The 10672-nt window shown below is 41.2% G+C and overlaps 2 protein-coding genes across 2 annotated transcripts in view; one reads left to right on the top strand and one right to left on the bottom strand.

Annotated features, from left to right (window-relative positions):
• Positions 1-1128: 1128 nt before the first annotated feature.
• LOC129743599 (2-oxoglutarate and iron-dependent oxygenase domain-containing protein 3-like) lies at positions 1129-3395 on the top strand. The gene is made up of 2 exons (XM_055735666.1): positions 1129-1316; positions 2048-3395. Exons 1-2 carry the CDS (start codon positions 1252-1254, stop codon positions 2943-2945), a joined length of 963 nt encoding a protein of 320 aa, XP_055591641.1. The 5' UTR covers positions 1129-1251; the 3' UTR covers positions 2946-3395.
• Positions 3396-4303: 908 nt separating this feature from the next.
• The window catches only part of LOC129743596 (fatty acid synthase), a 48011-nt gene continuing 41642 nt past the window's right edge, over positions 4304-10672 (bottom strand). The window contains exons 5-11 of the mRNA XM_055735661.1: positions 10185-10639; positions 9969-10114; positions 7973-9900; positions 7187-7902; positions 5390-7121; positions 5181-5324; positions 4304-5120 (exon numbers count right to left, since the gene is read on the bottom strand). Of these exons, the coding sequence (XP_055591636.1) occupies positions 5013-5120; positions 5181-5324; positions 5390-7121; positions 7187-7902; positions 7973-9900; positions 9969-10114; positions 10185-10639 (5229 nt within the window). The 3' untranslated portion in view covers positions 4304-5012. The remainder of the gene's footprint in view (positions 5121-5180; positions 5325-5389; positions 7122-7186; positions 7903-7972; positions 9901-9968; positions 10115-10184; positions 10640-10672) is intronic.

The following is a 10672-nucleotide window of genomic DNA, read 5'->3' as shown; positions in this document are numbered from 1 at the left end:
TCCGATGAAATTCGATGACATCCTGTCGCTGTGAACACGATTTGCATCGTGTATGGCACTGCTCAAACGACCGCGCAAACGGTTTGAGTTTGCCCCCGGCAGGGGCTGAGTAAAGCGGACCATAGACTATTGAAAATTTGACACAACATTCTTGAAATGTTTTACAATAAGAAAATAAAAAAATCGATTTTTTGAAAGTGTTAGACCCTACCCCCCCTTAAGCAATGGTTGCAAAACATGTAAGTTTCTTATGTATAAATTTCACAGATCTTCTTGTGAAAACTCGGCTCAGTCGGTCGGTAACGGTCTAGCCGAGTGTGCTTTGCCGTGCCAAATTAAAAATAAAATGTCGCGCATGACATTACGATGATTTGGAACGGTTACTATCAAAAAATAAATATTTAATTGATGTCTTGATGTCATAATTCGGATTTTTTCGGAAAAATTGTTAGTTTAACCACGTTTAACCTTATCTTATATTTATAAATATTGTTTCCATGGTGTAACACGCGAAGTAGTCAATCAATTCTAAAATGCAGTTTTCATAAATAGGTAAAAAAGGAGTTTGAAATGTTCTTATCAAACACTAAAACGTTTGATGTCGAAAACGAGACCATCGAGATTTTTGTAAAATTAAAATAATAAAAACTTTGAGATGAGATTTTTGATGAATAAAAAAGGTAGAAAATTTGCCTTTGCCTAGATCCAATTAATATATGAACTTCGCTTATTCGAGCTAATTCATTATCCGAGTCAGTTTAGTAAAAATAAAACTATTGAGACAAAATAGCCTCTTGGTTGGCAAAGTGTGTCAAATGAAACATTTAAAAAATGAATAATAGAAGGATCCGCCAGGAGGCCATTTGAATAAAATAGCAATTTTAAAAAAGTTTTAAATATCGAAATTTGTGGAACGCCCAAATAATGAGCGTTTTCGTTAATCGTGTACGAATCAAAACATTTTCAGTCGCAGGGGTTTTAAACAAAAAGTAAACAAATCACTCACACGCACACCACTTCGTAATGTTTTTATTTGAAGGATTTGAAGCCGGTCTCGCGAGTGAAATTGCACCAACACCAGTGCAATTGAGATTTTTTTTTATTATCACAACGACGTCTCTCCCCGTTTTATCGATTAATTCGCAGTCATCGTTTAGCTTCAGCAGAGCAGGTTTGCGTAATTTCTTGTGTTATTTTCCCGAACTTCGTTTTATCGAGTGTCCCGATCCCTCCGTCAAGATTGTGTGGCCAATGAGTGAGTCCGGCGTGCGGCAGCGGAAAAAAAGTTCAAGCGACGGGAAACCGCCTCGCAAAGTGTAAGTTTTTCGATTTCGTTACAAATCAATCAAAGCTTGTGCCAAGCGGGGTTCGATGGGATAAAACTTTTTTTTTTTTTTTTTTTTTTTTTTTTTTCCAGGATTTTCATCCTTTAGGATGATTCATCCTTAAGATGGGATAAAACGCACTGACATTGTTATTGTTCTTTATTGATTTAACGTCAGCCCGTCGATATAAAATTAAGGGTCAAGGAAATAACATTCTATTCATAACAACAACATTCTATTTTACTTGAAACTTCTGAAAATGCAACTTTATTAAATAATAAAAAAGTATCAGTTTCAATTGTTTGTCTTACTACCTATTGTTATTGTAATTTTATTTAGTAACCTACCTACATATTTACAATAAATGAGTTGCATTTACTAAACTTATAATATATTTATTATTATGTACTAACTTGTAACTTGGTTAAGTCATTTCAAAAAACGAATTTCAATCCGGACATGACATAGTATTCAAAACTTCTTTAGCGTATTTTGATTTATATTTCCTCTATTTTACCGCAAAATTTTTATCATATTAGGGGAATCAAAACTAAAACCATAAAGTATTTTTAAGCATTTACACTAGTTTAATTTTTTCTGTTCCACAATGTCAGAAACTTCATTTTTGAGGTGCATATTGGGCTTTAAATAGATATCAATGAGATGCGGCTGAAGGCTAAACAATACTGACAATTGAAGTTTGATGTTCTGTTCTCTTCTAGAAAAACTATACAAAATGTCAACATATCGAATCCTCAAAGCCATCGGATGTGGGCGCGGCTAGTCTTGATTGTAGGAATCGCAGCAATAGCATATTTCACCGCTTTCCGCACAAGAGAGAAGAAATTTGCCACCCTTAAGGAAACGCTCGAGCTACGTTCGCAAAAGCTAGACTGTTCGACGCCGTACTTCGAGGAGATTTCCAAGTTCTCCGGTTGCATCCCGGCACACTGCGGCCGTTTCGTGAGCGACAAAATTGTAAGTACAACCGAGGTCGATGCTTTGCTGAAACTGGCTAAAGCTGGATTCAATTTTGGCCGTTCAGCGGGCGGTGCTTCAATTCTTGATTTACATTCGGGTGCCCTATCTAAAGACACTCAGTTTATCAATATTTATAAAATACCGGAGGCAAAAAAGATATTTACATCAGAACACATTAACGTATATAGACAGGTCAAAGAGAAGGTACAACAAGCTATCGCGGACAATTTCAAAATAAGCAAAGCTTCTATATCGTTAACACATCCCACGTTTTTCTCGCGACTGACGAATGAGACGGCTAAAACTATTCACGATGAATATTGGCATGCCCACGTGGACAAAGAAACGTACAATTCCTTTCACTACACGACACTTCTGTATCTGACGGATTTCGGTAAAGACTTTACCGGGGGTCGATTCGTATTTATCGACAATGCCGGCAAGCATAACAAAACTAACGTTTATATCGAACCTAAGAGAGGAAGGGTCAGCGGGTTCACTTCAGGTGCAGAAAATGTGCACCATGTTGAACAGGTAGGCTCGGGGGTTCGCTATGCAATGACGATTTCTTTCACTTGCAACCAAGAACACGCCATGGCCGATCCTCAATTCGCCATCGAAGAAGATGAAGAACCGTAACTGTTTATTTCATTGTACAACCGTCTAAAATTTTAAATTCAAACATGTTTAACAAGGTCCCGATTTTAATTTAACGATGTCGTCATTTTGTGCGGTCTTAGTCTTATAAAAAAAGCAACTTAGTATATTAACATTGTAGATCAAATCAATTTAGTCATAATATTAGTCATTGCAACTAACAGTTGCGTATCAGTGTTTCCAGTATTTTACCGGTATTAATTTTATTCATTCCATGCTTTTATTTATCTGGGTACAAACATTTAAGTACAAAGTACCTATTTTATTGAGGGGAAGTTTTAATTTCTTTCAATCAAAAAACTAGAACAAAAACCATTGATAGTCATAGATGTTAAAGCGTATAAATAATAACATAGGTGTTCGTGAGAATCACTTAACTGGTGTTTTATTTTCAGTATTCATGTAGTAGGGAATTTATGTTGTTTAATAAATTTAAAAAAAAAACAGTTCTTGCGTAGCTGTCTTATCCGAAACGTCATTAAAGGTTTCTAGATTATTTCTCCATATTCTTGAAACATTTTTTGAAAAAATTAGAGCATTCTGGGGTACATAAAATTTGAAAATTCGAGATATACCTCCAAAAATGTTTGGTCTTTGCTGTCTCAAAGAATTAAAAAAAAGACTCGTCTATTAAAAAACAGCAAAAAACGAATTTCCATTCGATGTTATATACTAGATTCGATTTCTTCATTTTGAATGCGCTTTTAATTTAGCCCACGATACAATGATGATTCTGTGATGACATTTTCTGGAATGAAATCAAACAACTAAGAATTATTCACTATATACTATGTTTTTTATTTTTAAATATATATCTTCTTTCTTCTATACAGCTCACATTTTTTTCTGATTTTAAATATACCACTTGATTTATTCGATCGAAAACATTCATTTACTTCAATCAGTGCTCATTAGTTTGGGATATTTTATAAATATGGGGTTTTCTTCAGTTATTACTGAGAGGTGCAAACTGTATTCCAGTATGTATTGTGCATTTATGTTAAGGTGCATATCTCAACAACGGCCATTTAATTGTAATTATTAACGTCGATTGTGCACAAGGAAAACAGATATCTGCCGAAAGTGCTTCAGTTGGTTGTGCACCTTTTAGATGTGTGTGTGATTGAGTATAAGTTTTGGGTATGTTTTTCGCATGTTAATTCATTGCAAGACAGTAATAATTGCCTTAGTTTATGTGTTTTAGTTATGAATGGTCCTTAGTTGCTAAACCTGGATGTCCCTTTTTGTAGTTTTCTTCGTATAACTAATAGCTATCTTCGAATACCACCGTCAGTGGAATTTGTATTTTAGAAGTAGAAATAAATTTGGTACACAGTTGGTTTCATTTAGCTTTTTTTTATTATTATTTTGTCAAACAATAAAGCTACCACATATGTGATGTAAAACACTCGTTTCACTTTAAATAGTACGAAGTCTAGTGATTTTGAAGGAATATAATCCCCATTTACTTTTACCTTAAAACTACATCCTAAAACGAAACAAAGCTAGAAGGAATCATGTCTATGTATATTCTACAATGGAATGTTATACTTTCCAAAAAAATGATTTTTTGTTATCTTTTTACATCCGCACAATGACGGATTTACACAAAGCGAACAAATGTTCAGCGCGATGTTTCACGTGATTTTTTTTTCCTAAAGATTCATGTTTACTGTTTTTTTTTTGAGAGATTAAATATGTTTGAAAGCAAAGAATAGTATCACAATTCCTATATTATTTGGACCTGACTAAAGAAATTGTGACAGTTTCCTTTAAACTTTTTAGCAACAGTTAAATGAGAATAGAAAAACCATTGAAATGCTAATTCTCACCAATCACGACCTTTGAACTAATGCTTGTATCTTATCAAACTAAGGCAGATGGATGCTTCCCAACCCCTTGGGAATAACGTAATGTAGTGCATTGTAGTTTGTGTAGAATAAATTACATCTTCTCTACTTGAGTGGACAGAATTGTATCATTTCGCGGAGCCGGATGATGTGACATGTTTGTGCTTGTTCCATTAGAGTGGAGACGAAAGTGCAGTCCTTAGATCAGTTCTTGTATAAGTTTAGAAATTTCATTCATGGAATCACCCGCCAGCATCGATCGATGGTCTCCCTTCACCGTCACAACCTTGACCTCCTTGGTGCAAAGCTAGGGGAAAAAAAAAATAATTAGACGAAAACTTCCTGACCGAGAATGAAATTAGCTTACCTCCGATAGACCATAATCACCCTGAAGCTTGGCGTAGTTCTCTGTTGGCTTGACCAGTTTGACCGGGCATGTAATTTTGGAGGTGGGTTTGTACAGATGGCTAGCAACAATTTTGTGCACGAAAGACTTCGCAGTCGCCTCGAGCTTTGGGGGAAGAAAAATAAGTTACGTTATTGTTTATTTATATTTAAAAATTATATTTAACTTACCAACTGCTGTGAATATTGAGGCAGTTTAGTTCGGACCATCTCAGCACATTTGGTTAACCGCGCGTCCCAGGACTTGGATGTGACCAGTTCTTGGGCAGTTTTGTGGTAGTCCAGCTTGCCACACACCATGGCAAAATAGGCCAATGCGAAGGCTTCGTCCTCGGCCTGTACAACCTCACCGTTAGCGTTTCGTTGTTTCTGCGTTTCAGTGTACCAGCTGACGTATCGCGGTGATCCGTCGAGCATCAATAAACGACAGGTTTCTTTGCTCTTCTCCAATTGAGCTACCATTTCGTAGGCAATGGACGCTCCGAAGGAGTATCCAATAATTGTGTACGGACCCTTGGGTTGTACCGTTCGAATTTGTTTGATGTAGTATGCTGAAAGTGCTTCGAGTGATTCTAGTGGAGCTTCGGCTACGCACTGCAGTCCATAGACTGGAACCGAGATTGTCTTTGCAAGTGGAATGAGGGATGTGATGACACCTTCAATGGCGTGAATCATGAACACTGGTTTATCCTTACTGGTAGCCGGAGCCTTCGATTCCAATCGAACGAGACATTTCGAAGGAAGGAGCTCTGCACTAAACTGAACTTGAGTTCCATCACCCAATCCATTTTGGTCTTGCTGTTTGGGTTCCGATGTAGTCGTACTAGTGGCTGAAGCTCCTGCGCCGGCATCTCCACCTCCACTTTCCATGGCCTTTAGTCTTCCAAAGGTTAGAGTACGAATTTCGGCGGCGCTGAGGACAGTGTCAAAGTTGCGTTCGAGAGTTTGTTTGATTTCAGCACCCATCAGTGAGTCCATTCCAAGGTCTGCAAGTGAAGACCCATCGGACACATTCTTGGTATCCTTGAGACCAAGAATATTAGCAATGCTGCTAACCAGTCCTGCGCCTCCAGTTTCGGCCTTTCGTTTCTCGGCAACCACCATAGAGGCCAGGACAGGGCACGGTTGCTGCAAGAAGTAGTCCATAGTTTGAAGGCACGAAGGCATTCTTTGAGGCAAAGTTCCACCGATAACGGTGTCATTGTCTCCGAGATTCTCCAACACCAACCCAGTATCACCGATAGCTCCCCACTGAATGGCCGTTCCAGGCAGACCTACTGCTTGACGAGCCTCGCAAATACGCTCCATAGCTGAGTTAGCCAACCCGTAGTTCACCTGGCCAATGTTTCCTCGACCACACGATACACTGGAGAAGCAGATAAAGTAGTCCAACTCCGGGCACAATTCACGGGTTGCTTGATCCAAATTTTTGGTTCCATCAATTTTAGGCACACAAACAGTCTTAAAGTCAGCTTCACTGGAATCTTCGATCAGACCATCGCGCAGAACAGCAGCCAAGTTGAACACTCCTCCTACTGGACCCAATTTGTTAGCTTCTGATAGCAATTTCTGGGCACCCTTCAGTGTAGTCACGTCATTGGTATCGATCGATACGGTAACCCCACGTTCGCGCCAACGTCGAGCCATCAATGCCTGGTATCCGGTACGGATTCCGCTGCGGGAAGTCAACACAATCTTGGTAGCTCCTCGTGCTACCAACCAATTGGAAAGTTCCAATCCAAAACCTCCCAAACCACCGATCAGAATGTAACTCTTCTCCTTGTGCATGTAGGTGCGAGGAATCGAGGCAATTAACTTGGGAGTTGGGATAACCACCTTAGCTTTTTCCTCCTCACGAATTTTCAGAACGACCTTGCCGATGTGCTTGCCAGATGCCATGAAACTATAATGGACAAACAATTGTGAGCTTTAAATGAACATATTTCAAAATTTGATTACTCAACCTACCGGAAAGCCTGTTCCACCTGTTGATCGCTGAAAACGGATGTTGGCAGCGGCCGGACGGCACCGCTTTTAATACCAGCAGCCACAAGTTTAGTCACCTCGGCCAACGTATCTTCATCACCATCCATAATGCTGTCTACCAGAATTCCGTGGAAGGAAGTGTTCTTAAGGAACACTGACATTCCCAGCGGGCTGTTGTTGCTCAAATCAAACTTGCCGATTTCTAAGAAACGACCATTCAAACCCAAACAACGCACAGAAGCCTGAAGTTTCTCGTCGGACAAAGAATTCAACACCAAATCAACACCACGACCTTGTGTTTCGCGCATAACCATTTGCTCAAACGAACAGTCACGTGAGTTGCCGATGTTCTTATCCTGCAGCTGCGGGAAGTTGCGTTTCAAGAATTCTCGCTTTTCCTTGCTACCGACGGTAGTAAAGACAGTCAAGCCGGCGGACAGTGCCACTGAGATTGCAGCCTGACCAACGCCTCCGGATCCAGCATGGATGAGGATAGATTCGCCACGCTTCATACGACCCCGCACAACCAGAGCGTAGTACACCGTGGAGTAGACGCACGGTACGGTCGAAGCTTGCTCCATGGTCCAGTTGTCCGGAATCTCCCACATCATGTTACGGTACGCGATACAAGTGGTGGCCAGTGATTTGGCGGGAACCATGGCCATAATACGACGTCCGGTAGAATCACGTCCTGAAAACTGGATAGGAAAAAATATGACTAAGAATAGGGAAATATTCTTCGTTTAAATTAGGTATTTCAGCACTCACCTCTAAGCCGAGAATACAGTCCTGTGTTGGCAAGTCTCCGGGAAGAGCATCGACTCCCAACTTTCCAGACGTCAACATCACATCACGGAAGTTGATCGGGGCATAGTAAACAGTGCACAGTTCAATGCGTTTGTCTTTGGGATCGGGTTTCTCCCGAGCCAACGGTCCTTCAATCCACTTCAAACTCGCCAAATCACCCTTAGTGAGAGCGTTGACATACGCGTGTTCAACTTGCAGCGATGATACATTGGATTGGTTGTCCAAACGTAGGTGACGGAATGTTCCCCAGGTACCAGTGGAGTTAAGTACGTTGCAAATCAGATCCTTTTGTAGCTGTTCAACATAGAGTTTTCCAGTAAGTGAAAACTTTTCAGCCCGCTTGTCCTGAATGAAAATCATCCGAGCATACTTTCCACCAACTTCGTTTTTGATACAGTTGATGAAACCTTGTCCACCGAATAATTCCTCACCTTGGCAAACCAAGTAGATATAGGTGTTAGTTTCTTCAGCTTTAGCGAGAGATTTCTTTAGACTGTCCAACCAAGTGAAGTTCTTTTCGGTCACAGGAATGATGACAGACTTGCGTTGTACGTAATCAATAGCGGGACGCAACAAAATGAAGACTTTCTTCTCGCAAACCTGATAAGATACAATGGCCAGTTTCAAGGCGTCGAACATCACTTTTCCCTTCTTAGCAGCATCGAACGCTGTGCGAGATTCTTCCAGTAGTATAAATCCATCATCACGGATGGAAGCCCGAAGATTGGAAAGTACCGTTTGCCCATCATCACGTCCAAGGATATCGTAGGAAATAGCCATATGACACCCTTGTTCGATAGCTCCTGCTGTAGCATCTTTAGCCACCACACGTACTCCACTATCACCGAAATGTTGGGTCAAAACATCCGGTTGATAATTGGTACAGACGGCTACATCACTGACGAGCGTTGGTTCACCCTCGATTACTTCTTGTACAATCGATGCCATAGTATTCTCCGGTGCGCGTTGGAAGCATGCTTCAGCAACTTTGATTTTCAACGCTCCAGCACTGTTCTCGATAGCAATGTGCGTAGCTGCGGCGATCGATCGGAATCGAGCCTTTTCACTGCTGTCTCCCAATTCTTTATCGTTGTTGTTCGAAACAAACACATACTTCTCTAAAGTGGGCGGAGCCTGTGAACCAGAACGTTTTGGTGCCAACGTAGCCTTGAGTCCACGCATTTCCACACCACCACTCTTTATCACATCGATGTTTCTGTAAACACTGATTGGAACATCCTGGTCCTTGGACTTTAATGTATTCATCATGTCCATATGACGGGCCGGATTGATGATAATCTTCTCAATTCGAGTCGGCAGATACAAATCGCGCATATTTTTACCCAAAATGCTAAACTGCAACATGGTATCCATAAAACTGACCCAGTTATCCTTCCACTGTAACTCTCCCTTGATAGCCTTTCCATCGGACTTGGTAACGCCCCTGAAAATTCCACCGTAGTCGTAGCCACGCAGACGCAACTCCTTGTATACATCGCTCGTGTTCATGGGAATTCCGCTTTTGTCGTCTTCCAACGGATACAAATCCAATTCTTCGTTTTCAATTTTCTCAGGAATAGAGATTTTACCAGAAACGGCCAATGAACCACCTTCACAAATCTCGAACGCACCTGTGCCATCGAAAAAGTTGACCCCAAATTTGACGGATCCATCTTTCGGCAGAATAGTTGCCCGGTGGAACACAGCATTCTCGATCACTACCGGGGTCTTCTCAATGTCGGCACCACGCATCTTGGCGAAAGTTCGCCACGCCAAGGTCATGTAACCGGTAGCCGGGAACAGCACTCGGCCATCGATGGTATGACCAGCCAGATAGGCATCGTCTGGTTTCTCAAGATTTACGTCGATGATAGTTTCGCCAGATCGGTCTGTTGAAATCGATGAAGAATAATGTATTAGGTATTTTGGTATCTTTAAAATTTAATGAAAAACTTACTTTCAACTCCAAACTTGGCGAGGAACCATTTGTTAGAGTGATCCCACTTGATGAGCGAGTTCAACATTGGAGTACCACGTCCTACCGGGAAAGAGATCGGGCGATACAGTCTCTGTACCTGTGGTTGAGCACCAGCTGCATATAGTCTAAAATAAGAAGACAAAGTTTTCATTAGTTAAGCGAGACCACGCCTCGGGTCATTACTGCAGAACTTACTTTCCAAGATTGCTCAACATGAAAACGACATTGTTCTCGGTAGCTCGCTTCATCAGGCTCAGATTTGTTGCATCCTTGCCGAGAGCACGCTTCAGGATGGCCTGCAACAAACCATGGGGTGCGATTTCGATGCAAATAGCATTGGCGGGAACGTGGCGGAGTCCTTCAGCGAACAGGACCGATGAGAGCAGATTGTTCACGTGATATGCCGATGAAGACTGCTGGGCCAGGGGTGTGTTCCAAGCTTCTTCCGGGATGCTGGTACTGATCCAACGCGGTGAACGGTTCTTCGGGTTGGGTATAATCTTGTCCAAGGATTTTCGTAGTTTTGGGGCTGCATCAGCGATGTATCGACTGTGGAAAGCAATGCCGGATGATTTAACGCCCTTGGCAAAGACGCCTTCACCGTTGAGCTCAGCAATGAACTTGTTGACTGAGTCAACGGGACCGGAGATCTGGAAAAAGGTGATTATAAGTGGGGTCAGGGT

This window comes from Uranotaenia lowii, chromosome 2, assembly GCF_029784155.1.
Source record: "Uranotaenia lowii strain MFRU-FL chromosome 2, ASM2978415v1, whole genome shotgun sequence".
NCBI classification, from domain to species: Eukaryota; Metazoa; Arthropoda; class Insecta; order Diptera; family Culicidae; genus Uranotaenia; species Uranotaenia lowii.
The sequence above is the reverse complement of the archived record's forward strand: the minus strand, read 5'-3'. Positions and strand labels throughout refer to the sequence as shown.

Bases quoted from the DNA above. Each gene is read 5' to 3' on its own strand.
- LOC129743599 (XM_055735666.1), top strand. From the start codon at position 1,252: ATGAGTGAGTCCGGCGTGCGGCAGCGGAAAAAAAGTTCAAGCGACGGG. The intron at 1,317-2,047 runs GTAAGTTTTTCG...GTTCTCTTCTAG, and splicing joins GGGAAACCGCCTCGCAAAGT to AAAAACTATACAAAATGTCA.